This window comes from Thalassophryne amazonica, chromosome 19, assembly GCF_902500255.1.
Source record: "Thalassophryne amazonica chromosome 19, fThaAma1.1, whole genome shotgun sequence".
In the NCBI taxonomy this organism is placed as follows: domain Eukaryota; kingdom Metazoa; phylum Chordata; class Actinopteri; order Batrachoidiformes; family Batrachoididae; genus Thalassophryne; species Thalassophryne amazonica.
The window spans coordinates 17,391,624-17,410,909 of NC_047121.1; the positions used below are offsets into that span (position 1 = coordinate 17,391,624).

Consider the following 19,286-nt stretch of genomic DNA (forward strand, 5'->3'; position numbering starts at 1 on the left):
GAAGGAAGGGCCATCCCTCCTTCTGCAGTATAGGGCTTTTGAAACTTTGAGGTGAAAATGGTCCATCCTGAGGCTGTCTGAGGAGGGGAATTATTGTTTCTTCTTGTATTTTTCCTCTAAGGTGAGAGAGTAAGTTTAAATAGCAAAGAGTGCAAATATCCAAGGTCTCTTTGACCTTTCTTGATAAAAGCGTACTTTAATGGATGTCCACAGATCATATTTTTCGAGTTAATTTATGTCAAAACACTTATTTCTTGTCAAAAATTAAATCTGAGGTCAAAAAGCAAATGGTGTCTCTATATTTATTTAAGGGAGCATGAGCTCTCTTTCTGCCCTGACAGCAGTGCAGCGGTGGTACATGCACAGTGGAGTAGGCATGAGTTGTACGACTTATTACACCAATAACATTCACTTCTCTGGGACCTCAGGATTTGAAATTTAGAGATTTGGAAGTGCTCATTGAGTCTGAGAGTTTGAAAAGACAATACTGATATCTTTGTAGGATAGGTCCAAGTCTTTTAGGGTCCTGGTACTTCCATATAAAGTTGTGAGATCTGGACACAAACAAGTTAACTTAGGCAGTAACTTGATGTCTTTGGTGCTTGGTGTCTCTGGGAGATCCTTGGGTACTGCTAGAATGACTTTGTGTCGATTTAAGGGTTACTTTAAGGAGAGACTCAGATGAAGCATATGATGCATTGTGACTGAGCATTTCTGAGAATGAACCAGAAAACAGGTGTTCAGTGCCGAGGATTTGAGCAAAAGGTATAAGCCAATGGGATTCACCTGGCAGTGGCTGGTACATGGCCCCTGTTGGGAGGTTAAGACGGCCCAGTTGTCCGCCTATGAGGTTCCAACAACATTCCCGGCACAGTTCCATTGTGTGGTGGATGTGGTTACACACAGCACCAACACATGCTCCTAGATGTGACCTGTTTTATCAAAATTTAGATTTCAGTCCAGAATATAACTCATGGTATCTCATCCAGCTGAGTTGCAACGGATGAAACTCAAACTAATGTCTGAAAGACGAAAGAACAATGACCATGTTTCAGAGAAATGTCCTAAATCTGAGTTATAATCAAGGGTCCTCTTTAAAACAGTTTCATGATTTAAAACCTCTTCTGTGTCTGTATCTTGGTAAAACATAAAGAGTCCAAGAAGGTGTCTATGGGGAGCTGAAATATTCTATCATTGTCCCTTTGTCTTGTTTTCAATGGCTGAATTTTCAACATTTTCAAAATTTCCAAAAAATGTAAATTAAATGAAATTAAATTCTCTTTTGATCTTTCACATTCTTTCATAAACCCATGGGTTTTCATTGAACCCATAACGTAGTCATAACAATGCAGTCTCACTGCAGTTTGTGATGGCATCACATAAAGTGATCTAATCTATTAGATCCCGATACCCTCACAAAAATATAGTAGAGTAGTATCACGGTCTAATACATCACAAACTGCCATGGGACTGGGCTGTTTTACGGACCTGCCGTAGGGCATTAGGGTTAGGGTTAGTAAGGGTGAGGGGTAGGGTTAGACTGTCCCATCATGAAATTCTACTACAGTTCATGATGGTATCACGATCTAACACCATGAGACTTGGCCGTGTCATCCATGCTGTAACATCATTAAAAGGTCTTCCGGATGTGACACAGTTCTGTAAAAGTTATACTACAGTTATTTTTGCACACACTGTACAAGCCCAGTCCATTACATCAAACATCATCAAACTGTTCACTTCATCATAAATGTGGGCAACCAGAGCTTCACACATCGGTTTGTCACCATTGCATGATTCTGGGATGCATAAGTTAAAAATATAATGATTATTAAGTTGTTATTCCTCATGTCTTCATTGGGACATAATCACATACCCCTGCCTCCCTCCCTCCTTCCCTTCATGGAGCTTTTTGAATTCCTGTTAGCAAATCACCATGTGGCTGCCATTGGCCTCAAGAGGTGAACAGAGAGGTCACCCTGCAGAGAATCAGGCTGCTGTGACACAGCTCCATGGAGATCTGTAATAACAGCTTCATCCGCTCTTTATAACAAAGCGAACCACCGCAACGTTCTGCACAATCCAAAAAGCATCAGTGGGAAAGTCTTCAATATCACAGTCACTATGAGTTTATTCAGCTTCTTATTGTATCTGATCATCTTTAAAACATCAGTTCACCCAAATTTCAGATATTTTCCTTCTTGCTCAGATTGCTTTTACACTTAACATCAAATATTCATAAATAATAATGATAATTAAATATAAATAAGTAGAATGTGCTTGTAATTGAGTGTCATTTCATCAGGTTTTATGATTGCGATTGCTGCTTTGTTGTCATGTTGTGAGTACAGATTGTTTTTGCGGTGTTTTCAGTCTCCCTGTGACACGGCCGTCAGCACGCCACCACATCTGTGTGTGACGAGTTCATTTATCGAGGTCAGGGGTGACTGGTGGAAAGTAGAAGTGGCACCCTGAGCCCTGACAGCCTGACAATGGCCTTCTAAAGTCTCTATTCCCTAAAAGGATCTTCAGCTTGACAATCTTCCTCCACCATTCATCCTGAAATGACATTTTCATTTGTGTTTTGACAGTCGTGGTTAAATGGTGGTTGAATGAACCGTGTCTGTTTTTTTATATTGTGATGGGTCTTTCGGGTTGTGAGTGTGTACGTGGTTGGGAGTGAGTCGGTAAGTGACCCGTGCTTATCAGTGCAGTAGGTTTTCCCTCTCTTAGTAGTTTGCTACTGACTTTAAGAGCTTCAAATGTGACAAGGACAGGTTCTGCTCGAGTGGACCATTAGTCTGTCAGCTGGCTGAAAAAAATACCTCCTATTGTCACTCTGGGATGGTTGAAAGTTCTGCGTTTCTTAGCCCAAGTCCTTATTTCACTCAAGTACCTGCTGTACAGTTGCTGCATAGATTATGGGGTGCGTTGTGTCCTCACTGAGCATCAGCTAACACGTTATGCTTGACACCATAGAAAGACAGATGAAATATACAACAAACCGGAATGACGGAGTCGATAGGCCATGTGGCTGGGGACAGTCACGAAACCTTTTGTCTATACTGCTATTACGTAGTGATGGCAAACTCAGAACACTGCTCTGGAACATTCCAAAACCTTTGCAACACTCCTGTTTCAGAACAGTGTTCTGACGTCCTTATCCAAAGGAAGGCATCATGTGCTGTGCAAAATGGAAAATGGAGAAGAACATAAAGAAAGTCCTTCTTCTGACCTGAAAAAACGCAGGACTTTTTTTTTCTTTTAAATTATTCGTATTTGCTACAGCTAAATTTCTCTCAAAGTAAATTTATAATTTCACTTTTCAAGAAATTATAAATATACATTGAGAAAAACTAATACATTTTGTTTGAATAATTAAGTTGAAGTTTCACTTTTTTTCAGTGAAGGTCTTGAGGCCCACTGGTGCCCACACTTATCCTCAGATTTCATATCATGAAGCATAGTGGAGGTGATGGTCTAGTGGTTAAGGTGTTGGGCTTGAGTCCAGAAGATCATGGGTGCAAATCCCCGCCTGACTGGAAAATCACTAAGGGCCCTTGGGCAAGGCCTTTAATCCCCTATTGCTTCCGGTGTGTAGTGAGCGCCTTGTATGGCAGCACCCTGACATCTGGGTGAATGTGAGGCATAATTGTAAAGCGCTTTGAGCGTCTGATGCAGATGGAAAAGCGCTATATAAATGCAGTCCATTTACCATACAAAATGTCTCTGAGTGTCGCTGAACAGAATGCCAGTCCAGCTCAGGTTACTTTCCCCGGGAAGGCCAACATCCAATTACAGTTTAACGTATTCTCATGATACACATGATAGCACACACAAAATTGAACTCAATATTTTGTGCATATTCTTAGGCTGTGTTTACACATAGGCAGGACGTGTTATGAATGGTTTCTTAATAGTGCGTGTTGGTGTGTGATATTCTTGATTTTTATGGAGCATGTTTTTGGCTGTTAAAAAAATCTTCCACGAATGTCACGCACCACCCTCATTTCGCCTCATGTCGTGGAGGTTGCAGCTAAGCGTATTGATCCGTCTTGATTAGTGTTGATCCTTAATAGAGTGTGACAGTGTTCTTCTCTGACATGGGCACAATTAAACCCTCCTGTTTCATTTCTGCAGTATGCTGAAGAAGGACAGTGATGCCAAATCGGCTAAAAGTCTCATTCCAATGCTCATCAGCGCGCTTCTGCAGGTGTTCCGCCTGATGCTGCTGCTGCGCCTGATGTTAGGGAAAACGAGTGAGACGAGAGCCACGTGGAGCCACACATCTGACTTGCTCCGTCTCCTCCTCTCTCTCTCCATGGCACAGAGCCCAACTAAGCATGCAATCACAAAGTTCATCTGGTGTAGATTTTGAGGAGCAAACTGGAGCGATCTGAATTGTTCAGCAGCTGATGGTAGGATGAATATGGGGGTGTGTGTGTGTGGAGACAATTCACCTCATTCACAATGTGACAGAACGTAACGATGCGCTGTTATGCTGTTAGTGCGGAACAGCACGCAACAGTGCGGAACATTATTCTTGACTGTGCGTAATGGTTCCTGATAATTCTCCAGCAGTGCGGAACATTATTCTTGACTGTGCATAATGGTTCCTGATAATTCTCCAGCAACACGTGCCATTACTCCTAACACGTGGTAACAGGTTGCAGCAGTTCCTGAGGACACCTGACGCCTCTGCCTCAAATCATCACATTTGTGATCAGCGGCCAAGAATGTATACTTCGTGGCATTCGTGTAAATGCAGCATTACGACTCTCCACGCACATGTGCAACAGACATTTCACATTTAACCTTAAGGAACATGCATTATGATTTCCATTACACTTAGGGTTAGGGTCAGAATAACAACAATAAGTATAAGTTGAATTTCCACCTTTTATTTTTCAGACAGAAAATCCAGCACCTTGTTTCCAATAGCTGCAGATAGTGTCCATCGGCACTATCAGCAGCTATGAATACGTAGTATATGTATGAATTATTTGTGCATTACTTTTTCTACATTTTACTATGACTTTTACGTGAGACTAACCAGTATAGCTGGGTGGACTGAGACAATACAGACTATGTGTCTTGTCCTTGGACACAGACATGTAGTTTGAGCAGGAGTGTAACCCAGATCAACAAATTGGTAGCTCAACTCCTTATCCCGCTGAGCTACAGGCTAAATCTTTTGAAAGGTTCAAGGCTAAAATCAGCATACACAAGAGTGTCTCTCACTTGTGTTTATTTTTAAGACAGCCGGTGACCTGTAGTAGTTTGTTGAAATGCTGTATGATATGGCGTCTTTTACATTTTCAGTGTCATTAACACTGGACAGTCAAATCCTGTGAAAATCCATTACAGGCCAGAATAATTACACACCAACAGCATCTCAGTATTTTTACCCCCGTGAGCACACAGCTGGTTGTTCAGACGAGACGTCTATGTTGCGTGCACATTGTAGGTCTATTAAAAAGCAATACAGAGAAGTGCTACATTTGATGAAATTAAATGAAACGGTAAATAGGATGTCTGGCTCATTTGTATAGTGAAAAATAACATTTCAGCAGCGAGACATGCCGGAGCATTGTGGTGCTCGGAGCCTCCTATATCCAGGAGGTGTAAAGGTTGAAGGTCAAAGGTCACCTCTCTACTGAGCCATCACATACTGGCTGGGCGAGGTGGGTGTGTCACTAGCCCATTGAGTTTTTGACAGCCGAAGCCAAAGCTGTTGTCTGTTGCTACATACGGTGGAAGGGATTTTATTGTCCTCATGCTAAACTGCGACAGTGTATGCGAGACAATCGCTGACAATGTTATTATTGTGTTTCATTCCATCCAGGTCACAGCGCTTAACTGATTTTTCAATCCGTGTTTTGACAGGTTTCCAAGTCAGGCCTCCTTAACTGGCTCCACGCTGTTGCTTCTTAAGACTTTAAGCATTTTAAATTCTTTTTTTTTTTCCACTCCACATTTTAACACAGCCTGGATTGTGAGTCTCTGAAGGCCGTGTAGGAATTTCTACACTTTATAAGATTATGTTTGAGCCACGGCCGCTGCCATTTTCTTCAAACTCGCCACAGATATCAAATGATGGATTATCTTTTAACCTCCTTTTTTAATGCTTTTTGTTTTCTCGCAGCATTCTTTTCTCTGTTGTTGCGGTGGCAGCCGGAGCCAAACTCGGCCAATTGCCTGGCAAGCTTTGCCAGCTTTAATAGCAAACCCTGAGGGTAACTTGTATCTGTTTCTGCTTTCTCTGTGGGTCAAATTAGACAGTAGCAAACATGGGGCTGCTGGTCTGCTCTGACACAGTCATAAATTCTGGTAACTGGCCCCACTGGTTCTGACAGGGCTGTTTTGTGAGGTGAAGACGGAGGGTTTGGACTATAAAGGGAGCTGAGCTTCCTGTGTTTTTTCACAGACAAGCGCTTCACTGCAAAAAATGTCTATCGTTACGAGCCGTTTAAGCTGGCAGTCGAATTGTGAATTCTTGTCTTGATTAAAATAAATGAAGGCATCTGCCAGGATAGTGAGGTAATTTCACTGTTTTCCATTGCAGCCACTGTGAATAACCTGAAATATCCTAAAATGAGTCAGGGTGTGTCCTGGATGGAATGCTGAATTGAATACGCTTATTTACCCCCAGTAGAAATAGTTTTTGTTCTGAAATACTTGCTGTGATATTTGTGGACCCAATAGATGCCCTGATAGAGCTTTAGAAGATGAGCAAGGAGTTGGGCATAATGCACGGGAGACTGTGTGAGTTTGATGATGTCCTGGAACAGGATGAAGATCCAGGCTTTCAGCGGCATCCTTAAAAAGTGTATCTGTATGTGGTGAAGTTATCAAATTTGTGGAGACAGTCAGTTATCTTGGTAGTGACATTCAAGTCCCTGAATCCTCAGCTTGAGAAGAGGAGTCATGGTGCTATTGCACAAAGGTGTTTGGTGATGTCAATGCCTTTGCTGGGAAGGAAGGTCTAAGTCTTTAGGGTCCTGGTGATTCCTGTCTCACTACATGGTTATAAGACTTGATCACTAACCACTGACCAAAGGCGACAACTGGATAGTTTTGGTGCTAGGTTCCTTTAGAAGATCCTTGCATACCATTGGAATAACTTTGTGCCAAATGAAGGGTTATTTAGTATCGTTTGCGTTTGTGAGGAATGCCAACTGCTTCATTTTGGCCATGTGGCATGTTTGTCTGGGTGTGTCCTAGGGATGTGAATCGTACAACAACTCACGATTCAATTCGATTCCGATTCTTGGGGTGACGATTCGATTCAGAATCGATTTTCGATTCAAAGAGCTCTGAGAAATAGTTATATTACTTAAAAAATGTTTATGTTTAAGAAAATGCAGCTTTACAAGGTTAATCAAGTGATTCTAAAGATGTAAATTTACTTATCTGCTTTGCTCGTTCAGAGTTGGCTGGCAGTTTAGCGAAGCGCTGGTCAGTAGTTGGCAGATACCGCTGCTCCCCTCTTTTAGCTCTGGGTGATGGCGTAGCATGTGGGCTTGCGGATTTGAAGTGTATCCAAAGTACTTTACTTTCATTTTGCAGATTTTGCACACTGCATAAGTCATGTCAAGGTCCTTCTTACACAGCAACTAATAAAATCCAAAATGCTTCCAAACATTTGCCTTCAGGAAAGACGGTACTGGCTGAATTAGCTCTTCGTCCGCCATGCTAAGCTGCAGCTCACGAATGTTTGAAGCACGTCGGACCCTCCCCTTGCGGGGATGCTGTAGTATGGAAGCCGTTGCCTGACAAACAGTACACGCAGCGAGTAAACAAGAAAATGTTTTAAAAATGCTTTTTAAAAATCTTAACTTTCATTAAAAAAAAAATATTTAATTTCGGGTGGGTGTTTCACCAACTTTCTTCAAAAAAGGTGGCGAGCGGATGCTTGTGTAGCAGCTTGCTCTGCATTGTGATTTTTGACTCCTCCCCTCAGGATGCGAAGTCACAATCTTTGGCATCGGAGATGGACACTCTGAACAGTCGGCTAAAACCACCAGTTTTGGCTGTCAGGGGAGTGATGCTCATTAAATACTATTGCACAGCCTCCGTCACACTGGGCTTTGGGCTCTCAGACACGTAAATACAGTATGATGCTTTAACCAAATTAAGATGCGAAACAGCTTGTTTTCAACATCTACAATCCACAACTGAATTTTGCTTATTTTGTGGGTAGGTTTTGCAGCTTCCATTATTGTTTTTGTTGTCCCCAATGAGCTTCAACTTCTTTCTATTTAAAGTGACAGTGTCAGTTTCCTTGAAACCTGCAGGATGCTTCACATTTCTCTGGGTTACAAACCTGTAACACCTCTTTAGTGCACCTGAGGCTCTTTATTAGTTTGCTGGGAGGTGTACATCAAACCCCTTTTCCTCTTTCCTCCACATTAAGACTGTCCAAAATGGCTTCTGTGGCCCCTTCAGTCATACATTTTCCCATAGCTTATTCCACTAAAACATTAAAAACCTCCTGTGACTCTGTAGTAAGCCTCTTAATAATTTAATTTTGTTTGGAATCTAGCGTGATTGGAATAGGTGGGATTATCCCATTTGGGTACTAAAGCTGCAGGTTCACCAGAGGTCAGCCAGCGCAACGTAATAAAAACACATGGCAATCAAATGTGCCAAGAGAAATATGTAACTTAGAGGAAAATGGTTTCCAATATTCCTTGTTAAAATCCAAATCATTAATACTAGGTCCCATTCGTAAAACATACCAAAGAAGAAGAGTAAATGTGCTCTGTTATTTCCAACTTGTGGCTGTATGGCTTCATGAAATATGATTATTTAAAGTCCATATGTCATGAAAATAGCAGTAATCATGATAATTGCAGTTACTTTCTGTTGGTGGTCTCGGCCTGTCTTTCTCATGGACTCATGCTGGTGTTTTACCACCTTTTAGATTCACTTCTCATTCACTCCCCCACCCGCCTCCTCTGGGCTCAGGCACAGCGACCGCAGCACAAGGCGTCACTCATCCGCTCATGAGAGCAGCCTTTGACTTCAGTTTGACTTTGAGAGGGGTAGACGGGGTGGAGCCATCCAATCTAAAAAAAAAAAATCGTTTGCCAGTGCTGAGTGGACCGCCTGGTCCACGTTACCATGCAACTGTAAAAAGCACACACAGGCATAATATTTACACTGTTACATTATTTTCCACACGCGCCTCCAAGTGAGAGTAAAGAAGGGTATAGTGTGAGACAGAGGGAGGACAGCGTGAGAGATGTGCACTTTGACCTGCAGGTATATATGCCTACGAACGCCTGGGGTTAAACGTTTGTCAAAACACCAAACACCAAGCCTGCGCTGTGCCGCCACATTTTCCTCTGCAGGTGATGTTAAATGTTCCACTCTGAAAAAAATAGCTGCCTTGTTGACATCACTCACTCTTTAGTAATTCTGACCTCTTTCCGAAGAGTTCACTCTGCGCCCGGCTTGCTGCAGTAAGCGCAGCGATGGCGCCGCATGTTTTTACTTAATTTTTTGAGGTTGTCCCTCTTGGCCTGTGGAGACTCGGCCTATCGACGCGTAGCAGGACTGTGTTCTCGCCTCTCTGTGCCGGGCACTCGCGGCGCCTCCGAGCAGCTTCTGAATCTGTCGAGTTAGTGTCTGTCTGCTGTGGCCATCCAGCCACACCTGGTTTAGATTACCACACAGAATTTACCCTTGGACTCTACAAAGAGAGATTGCTCATGACGAGTGCAGTGGAACCAATTTCAGAAGTGCAAAAAAAAAAATCCTTCCTGCCGTGACTCCAAACTATTTTTCACAGACAATACAGAAATCTATAAAATAATCCCTTAAATTAAGACAGAGTGTTAAATAAGCTTTTAAACTTTTAGCATGGTAATATGGTCAAGTGTCCTAAAAGCAGATATTAAAGGTAGTTGGGGCTTTGCAGTGTTTTGATTCCAAATAAAAGATTCTTTCTAATTATATTTGGTTTGACTGATTAAACTCTGCTTCACATATCTAATCGAAAAGTTGTCCTTCTTAAATCAGTCTTAAGAAGATCAATCAATCAATCAATTTTTTAATATAGCACCAAATCACAACAAACAGTTGCCCCAAGGCGCTTTATATTGTAAGATGTGGGTACAACATCCTCTTTACCACTGACAGGTTTACATCATGTCTGAAATTCTTCTAAACATGTCTAGTCCATCTTAAACTTGTAATCCCTTTATATTTTTTACAATTGAAGTCATTAAATCAGTTTTATATTCTGCCATAATTTTGTTCCTTAGGATTCAAATAAACAATTCGCAATCTTATTTCTCAAGTATGATCAAATTTTGACTTCTTTGGGGTGGGGGGGATTAGAAGATGTGGGTACAACATATTCTTTACCACTGACAGGTTTACATCATGTCTGAAATTCTTGTAATCATGTCTAGTCCATCTTAAACTTGTAATCCATTTATATTTTTTACAATTGAAGTCAATAACATATTTATATTCTACCATAATTTTGTTTCTTAGGATTCCAATAAACAATTCACAATCTTATTTCTCAAGTATGATCCAATTTTGACTTCTTTGGGGTGGGGGGGATTAGAAGATGTGGGTACAACATATTCTTTACCACTGACAGGTTTACATCATGTCTGAAATTCTTCTAATCATGTCTAGTCCATCTTAAACTTGTAATCCATTTATATTTTTTTACAATTGAAGTCATTAAACAAGTTTTATATTCTGCCATAATTTTGTTTCTTAGGATTCAAATACTCCCCCTCTAGCTGCCACCTTATCGTGGTGGGGGAGTTTGCGTACCCGGATGATCCTAGGAGGTATGTTGCCGGGGGCTATGTGCTCCCTGTAGGGTCTCCCAAGGCAAACAGGTCCTAGGTGACGGGTCAGACTAAGGGCAGTTCAGAACCTCCATGACCAGTAAAAGATCAAGGACCGTGACGTCGTCCGGTATGGCGGAGCCGGGGTCCCACCCTGGAGCCAGGCCTGGGGTTGGGGCTCGCGCGCGAGCGCCTGGTGGTTGGGCCTTAGCCCATGGGGCCCGGCCGGGCTCAGCCCGAAAGAGTGACGTGGGCCCGCCCTCCTGTGGGTTCACCACCTGCAGAGGGGGCCATGGGGGTCGGGTGCAGAGAGGATTGGGTGGCAGTCGAGGGCGGGTGGCCCGGCGGCCCGGTCCATGCTCACAGCCCCTAGCTGTTGGGACGTGGAATGTCACCTCACTAGGGGGGAAGGAGCCTGAGCTTGTGCGGGAGGTTGAGAGATACCGACTAGAGATAGTCGGGCTCACCTCCACGCACAGCTTGGGCTCTGGTACCCAACTCCTGGAGAGGGGCTGGACGCTTCATTTTTCTGGCGTCGCCCACGGGGAGAGGCAGAGAGCTGGGGTCGCATTGCTTATTGCTCCCCAGCTCAGTCACCAAGTATTGGAGTTCACTCCGGTGAACGAGAGGGTCGCGTCCCTACACCTTTGGGTCGGGGACAGGTCTCTCACCGTTGTCTCGGCCTACGGGCCGAGCGGCAGTGCAGAGTACCGACCTTCCTGGAGTCCCTGGGAGGGGTACTAGATAGCGCTCCGACTGGGGACTCCATTGTTCTCCTGGGGGATTTCAACGCCCACGTGGGCGGCGACAGTGAGACCTGGAGGGGGGTGATCGGGAAGCACGGCCTCCCCGATCTGAACCCGAGTGGTGTTCAGTTGTTGGACTTCTGTGCTAGTCACAGTTTGTCCATCACGAACACCATGTTCAAGCACAAGGGTGTCCATAAGTGCACGTGGCACCAGGACACCCTGAGCCGGAGGTCGATCATCAACTTTGTAGTCATATCATCTGACCTTTGGCCACGTGTCTCGGACACTCGAGTGAAGAGAGGGGCAGAGCTGTCGACTGATCACCACCTGGTGGTGAGTTGGATCCGCTGGGAGGGTAGGAAGCCGGTAAGACCTGGCAGGCCCAAACGTGTCGTGAGGGTCTGCCGGGAACGACTGGCGGAACCCTCTGTCAGCGAGGTCTTCAACTCCCACCTCCGGGAGAGCTTCTCCCAGATCCCGGGGGAGGTTGGAGACATGGAGTCCGAGTGGACCATGTTCTCCACCTCCATTGTCGATGCAGCTGCTCGTAGCTGTGGTCGCAAGGTCTCTGGTGCCTGTCGCGGCAGCAATCCCCGAACCCGGTGGTGGACACCGGAAGTAAGGGATGCCATCAAGCTGAAGAAGGAGTCCTACTTATCTTTGTTGGTAGGTGGGACCCCAGAGGCAGCTGACAGGTACCGGCAGGCCAAGCGCGCCGCAGCCCGTGCGGTCGCAGAGGCAAAAACTCGGGTCTGGGAGGAGTTCGGGGAGGCTATGGAGGAGGACTATCGGTCGGCCTCGAAGAGATTCTGGCAAACCGTCCGACGCCTCAGGAGGTGGAAGCAGCTCTCCACCAGCACTGTTTACGGTGCGGGTGGGGAGCTGTTGACCCTGACTGGGGATGTTGTCGGGCGGTGGAAGGAGTACTTCGAGGATCTCCTCAATCCCATCTTCACGTCTTCCGAAGAGGAAGCAGAGACTGGGGACTTGGAGGCGGACTCATCCATTACCCAGGCCAAAGTCACCGAGGTGGTTAGAAAGCTCCTCGGTGGCAAGGCTCCTGGGGTGGATGAAATCCGTCCTGAGTACCTTAAGTCTCTGGATGTTGTGGGGCTGTCTTGGCTGACACGCCTCTGCAACATCGCGTGGCGATCGGGGACAGTGCCTCTGGATTGGCAGACCGGGGTGGTGGTCCCTCTGTTTAAGAAGGGGTACCGGAGGGTGTGTTCCAACTATAGGGGGATCACACTCCTCAGCCTCCCCGGTAAGGTCTATTCCAGAGTACTGGAGAGGAGAATTCGACAGATGGTCGAACCTCAGATTCAGGAGGAGCAGTGTGGTTTTCGTCCTGGTCACGGCACACTGGACCAGCTCTACACACTCCATCGGGTGCTCGAGGGTTCATGGGAGTTTGCCCAACCAGTCCACATGTGTTTTGTGGATCTGGAGAAGGCATTCGACCGTGTCCCTCGGCGCACCCTGTGGGGAGTGCTCTGGGAGTACGGGGTCCGGGGTCCTTTGCTAAGGGCTATCCGGTCCCTGTACGACCGCAGCAGGAGCTTGGTTCGCATTGCCGGTAGTAAGTCAAACCTGTTTCCAGTGCACGTTGGCCTCCGCCAGGGCTGCCCTTTGTCACCGGTTCTGTTCATTATTTATATGGACAGAATTTCTAGGCGCAGCCAGGGTGTAGAGGGGGTCTGGTTTGGGAACCACAGAATCTCGTCTCTGCTGTTTGCGGATGATGTGGTTCTGTTGGCTTCGTCAAATCAGGACCTTCAGCGTGCACTGGGGCGGTTTGCAGCCGAGTGTGAAGCGTCCGGGATGAAAATCAGCACCTCCAAATCCGAGGCCATGGTTCTCGACCGGAAAAAGGTGCTTTGCCCTCTTCAGGTCTGTGGAGTGTCCTTGCCTCAAGTGGAGGAGTTTAAGTATCTCGGGGTCTTGTTCACGAGTGAGGGATGGATGGAGCGTGAGATCGATAGACGGATCGGTGCAGCATCTGCAGTGATGCGGTTGCTGTATCGGACCATCGTGGTGAAGAGAGAGCTGAGTAGGGGGGCAAAGCTCTCGATTTACCGATCGATCTACGTTCCGATCCTCACCTATGGTCATGAGATTTGGCTCATGACCGAAAGAATGAGATCGCGAGTACAAGCGGCCGAGATGAGTTTCCTCCGCAGGGTGGCTGGGCGCTTCCTTAGAGATAGGGTGAGGAGCTCGGTCACTCGGGAGGAGCTCGGAGTCGAGCCGCTGCTCCTCCACGTCGAAAGGAGTCAGTTGAGGTGGCTCGGGCATCTTTTCCGGATGCCCCCTGGACGCCTCGCTGGAGAGGTGTTCCGGGCACGTCCCACTGGGAGGAGACTTGGGAACGCCTTGGGGTTCCCCTGGAGGAGCTGGAGGAGGTGTGTGTGGATCGGGAGGTCTGGGCGGCTTTGCTTGAGCTGCTGCCCCCGCGACCCGACTCCGGATAAAGCGGAAGAAAATGGATGGATGGATGGATGGATGGATTCAAATAAACAATTCACAATCTTATTTCTCAAGTATGATCAAATTTTGACTTCTTTGGGGTCGGGGGGATTAGTAGATGTGGGTACAACATATTCTTTACCACTGACAGGTTTACATCATGTCTGAAATTCTTCTAATCATGTCTAGTCCATCTTAAACTTGTAATCTCTTTATATTTTTTACAATTGAAGTCATTAAATGAGTTTTCAATTTCAATTTATTTAGCTTATAATGCGCCAAATCACAGCAAAAGCCATCTCAAGGCACCTTACATGAAACAATTCAACATAAAATATAAATAAATAACTAAAAATGAATTTTAAAAATTAAATACATAATTAAAAACAGAAGTAAAAGAATAAAACAGCTAAAAAAAATAAAAACTATTCATAAGAAACAGAATAAACATAGGTTTTCAGTCTTGACTTAAAAATGTCCACGGACTCCGACTGCCTCACGATTGCAGGAAGACTATTCCACAGGGTGGGTGCACGATACGAAAAGGCTCTTTGACCTGCTGACTTCTTCTTCACCCTGGGAACACAGAGAAGTCCCGCATCCTGTGACCGCAAAGCCCATGCCAGCACGTAAAGTTCCACCAGATCAGCCAGATAAGTTTTATATTCTGCCATAATTTTGTTCCTTAGGATTCAAATAAACAATTCACAATCTTATTTCTCAAGTATGATCAAATTTTGACTTCTTTGGGGTGTGGGGGTTCATTTTGAACCACATGGATGTAAATTGTATCAAGGCGCCATGACACACTGAGAAACTCAGTTTCCCAGCATGCCTTCCAATATTCTCAAAAGAATATCACAATCAAGCTCCTGTTTGAAGTGAGACTATAGCGTTGGCTTCATGGTGCTGAAGAAATCCAGTGGACCTTCAACAGTAACCGAGATTGCAAAAACAAATAAATAAATAATTAATTAATTAATAAATAATATCAAAAAGAATAAAATGAAATTATGTAAAATAAAATTTAAAAAGCAACAGACGCAACTCATAAATACAAGCTACCATTGATCCTTTTGGGAAAATCTGAGCATATTTCCTCCATGGTTTTACTGATTATCTGCTTGAGAGTCAATACTAATTGTTTGTTACAATTATAATATTTTAACTTTGTTTGCCAAAATGAGTCAGTGGACAGATCCATCTGTCCATCCATTTTCTAAACCCACTTACTCCAATCAAGGGTCATGTGGGGGAGACTGGAGCCTATTCTGGCAGTCATAGGGCGTGAAGCGGGGTACACCCCGGACAGGACGCCAGTCTACCACAGGGCCACATGGAAACAGACATCCACACTCGTACACACACACACACACACACACACACGGTCGATTTTAAAGTCTCCAATTCACCTAACCTGTAGAGAACCCACACGAACACGGGGACAACATGCAGATTCCATACAGAAAGGCCCCATTGGGAAGTGATCCCACAATGTTCTTGCTGTGAGGCAAGAGCGCTAACCCACTAAGCCACCGTGCCGCCCAGTGGAGAGATGAACATTTTTATTGAAGCTTTACTTAAAGCATTTTTCCAAGTTCCTAATTTCCGTTGAACATTGCACATGCACTTCCTCCGTCATATCACCTGCAAATTCTCATGGAGCAAATTCACGATATTTGATCCAATATCCTATCACCCACTCTGTTTCTGTGCAGTAATCCTGTTTGCTGAAATTAGAATCAAACAAAAGCTGAGTCTTTCAAATTTATAATATAATATAAGATTTATAATACATTTCTGTCTCTGTCCAATTTTCTTACATTTAGTGACTTTTAGCTTTATTTGATTGTTGTATATTTCTGATCAACCTGTACATTTGGCCTGTACATATGAGGTGTTTTGTGTGTGCATATGTGTGTGTGTGCATGGAAATTCAGTAAGGTATGTCTTCTATAATATATTCCACTTATAAGATAGAACTATACTAGTGTATACTAAGGTATATCTAAATATCTAAAAAAGGAAGAGTAGAATAGAAGAGTAGAACAGAGTAGAGTAGAGTCACTTAGGTGCCTGGTCTTGAGAACCAGGGATGGTACGTTGAAAAGCTTTATTATCTCAACCCACCCAAGCAGCTCAAGAAAATGGACATATCATAATAATATATAATAAGAAATATCATAAGAAAATAGACATTGTGTATATAAGTGATATTAAAATAATAAGGGTAATAAATAATATATACAAGAAAAATGGTTTATATATAATATTATAGGAGTTAGCTTCTAAAATCTAAATATTAATATAGGAGAAGATTGTAGTATATGTATACTTAGTTTGTAGACTAGTAGTAAAATTAAATTATAGCTAGCTTATGGTTATTATATTATAGAAACAGAAGCTATGATGTAATATGTTTTGGTATGTATATAAATTAAACCCTGCTAGCTTACTCTAGGAAGATACATAATTTATATGCTATCAAATGGAAACCTCAAACTAGGTACTATATGTTCATATCTATTAAAGAACCCATAAAATGAAGAATCATAAAAGATCTGCACCATGTAAAATAAAATTGTAAATAACGAAAATAAACTAATTATAGTTAGAAGAGCTACTGTTAAATTAGCTGTTAAAAAGCCAACTGTACCTAGCTAGCTAACAAGATAAACAAAACCGGTAACTAGCGTATAAAGTATAATAGCATAGTTGAACCCTACAATAACGGTATTAACAAATACATATAACAACAAATGTAGACAAAAGTGTGTATTAACGTAGGTTCAGCTGTGAAACACTTGGTGACTTGACTTGGGACTCGCTGACTGATGACTTGAAAGTGACTTGATGGTGACTTACTCCCACCTCTGGTGCATGTGTGTTGTTTTTGCTGTATTTTGAATTATTCTCTGTTGTAACGATGTTAGAAAGCACTTTATAACTATGTCTTCTTGATTATTATAACTATTATATTGTTACAGAAATGACACCAGATCCAGTTAACAACACAAGGAATATTAGCTTTGATGGTTTTATATTGAATAAGATGGTAAATGTCTCTTCAGATGGTCTAATTAATAAAGGAGGTAAAAGTTGTTTTTTCTGATGCTGGCTGCTGTAACTGTGTGAATGTAGTCAGCGTCTCAGTCCGCGCCGTCTGCACACAGGCGCTCTTGTTTGCGTTCTTGTTTACCGGCGCGGCTGCTCTGTGAAGTCTTTAGTTCAAAGGATATCAAAGGAAAGATTGAGATGGGAGATCTAAAAAGCCGAATTTCTCTGGACAGAGCAAATATTCACCTTATTTGTGCTAATCTGGTGAATCTGCAAAAAAGCTGTGTTTGCGAGCAGATCGCTGCCTTCTGATTTGGGCTGATGAAAGGAATGTATTTTTAGATGAAGTTATTGAGCTTTAAGAAGGGCCCTATCTGTGTTCCCTCAGCAGTTTCTTCGGATTTGTAATGAATTTAAATGTGTTTCAAACTGACTGTTTTTATTTTGTATTTGTTTTTTTCTGTCCCGTCACCTCACAGCTCAGACACCAGCAGTGGAGTCTGGTGATGGAGAGCGCCGTGCCGTCAGACCGGGGAAACTACACCTGCGTGGTACAAAACAAATACGGCACCATCACACACACCTACCAGCTGGATGTGCTCGGTAAACAACCTTCACCTCCACTTTTGTTTACACAACAAATAAAGAAATAAATGGAGACTGATGGAAGCAGTGACGCCACCCAAACAGGACTTTAATGCTGGAAAAGCACTCAGGACCATAAGTAATTGGACAGGGGTTTTGTTTGTTTTAATGTTGTTGCCTCTGTACACCATCATAGTGGAGTTCAAATGGAACAGTCAAGATGGTCTAAAAGTGCAGACGTTTAGCTTTAATTCAAGGGGTTTCGCAAAAAGATTGCATTACCCAGCCATTAGTATACTAAGTGTGTCTGTTTTTGGATCCCCTAGGTAATTGGAGAAACTAAACATGAGGATTATTGTTGATGCAGTTTTCTGTACATGAGTCAGGGGATGGATACATGAACATTTCCTCATTTCTGTATGTGTCTCTGACATTATTTACATCAATCATTAAGAAATACAAACAGTACGGTACTGTATGGTAAATCTGTCTGGAATAGGCAGCTCACAAACTGTGTGGCTGTGCAAGAAGGAGACTAGTGAGGGAAGCCACCAAGAAATCCAGGAAATTGAAGGAAATGTAGGCTTTTGTGGATTGAATGCAAAAACTGTGCATAGTGAAACTTTAGTTTATTGAACCACCAGTCATGGTGGAGTGGAACAGAGAGGCATTTTTGTACAAGAAAACAGAACCAGTCTAGGCTTCAGTCTTCATTGTGCCTTCTGGCAAACTGAAGCTGAAATTTTGCATTGTCTTTTTATGAAAATTTTTCTCTGTGTTTCTCCACTATGAAACTTTGTAAGTGGAATGTAACACACAGAAGTTGTCCTATGCACAGTTTTCTAATCACACCCACAGAAGCTTATAATACCTTCAGAGTTGTCTAAGCATCATGGTGGCTTCCCTCACGAGTTGTCTTACACGGTGGTGTACAGAGGAAATGTTACAAAAATAGCCTCACTGTCTAATTACTTATGGACCCAACTCTACTTATGAGCTATCATTTTATCATGCACCTTTCCACCTCTACTGACCTTCTTTAAGACACTTTTCTGTTGGTCCTCTTGAATGTATAGAGTCACTTTGTTGGACAAACCCTACCAGGGGTGCCCAAGTTAAATCCTCAAGATCTACCTTCTTGACACTCTTAGTGGTCTCCCTGCTCCAACACACCTGAATCCAATGAAAGACTCGTTAGCAGGCTTTTAATGAGACCACTAAGTGTGTCAGGAAGGTAGATCTCGAGGACCGAACTTGGGCACCCCTGCATCTGTTTTATTAAAGGTTGCCTCACTGTTCCAGAAGCAGCTGATTCCCACACCCGACGTTGTGCTAAGGTCTTTCTTTCAATCCCTCCCATCAGAGCGCTCACCTCATAGGCCGATCCTCCAGGCGGGCCTGCCAGCCAATCAGACGGCGGTGGTAGGCAGTGATGTGGAGTTCCATTGTAAGGTATACAGTGATGCTCAGCCGCACATCCAATGGCTCAAACACATTGAGGTGAATGGCAGCCGCTATGACCGCGATGGCGCTCCCTACGTCAACATCCTGAAGGTGCGTCTGCAAGACTTTTTTTTCGTGTCTCTAATTAGTCTCACTGGTGTTAAACAAC

General features: G+C 43.6%; 1 protein-coding gene across 1 annotated transcript in view; it reads left to right on the top strand.

Annotated features, from left to right (window-relative positions):
* Positions 1–19,286, top strand: part of fgfr3 (fibroblast growth factor receptor 3) — a 199,955-nt gene that overhangs the window by 122,369 nt on the left and 58,300 nt on the right. Inside the window, 2 exon segments of the mRNA XM_034160088.1 lie at positions 17,569–17,692; positions 19,038–19,228. Of these exon segments, the coding sequence (XP_034015979.1) occupies positions 17,569–17,692; positions 19,038–19,228 (315 nt within the window).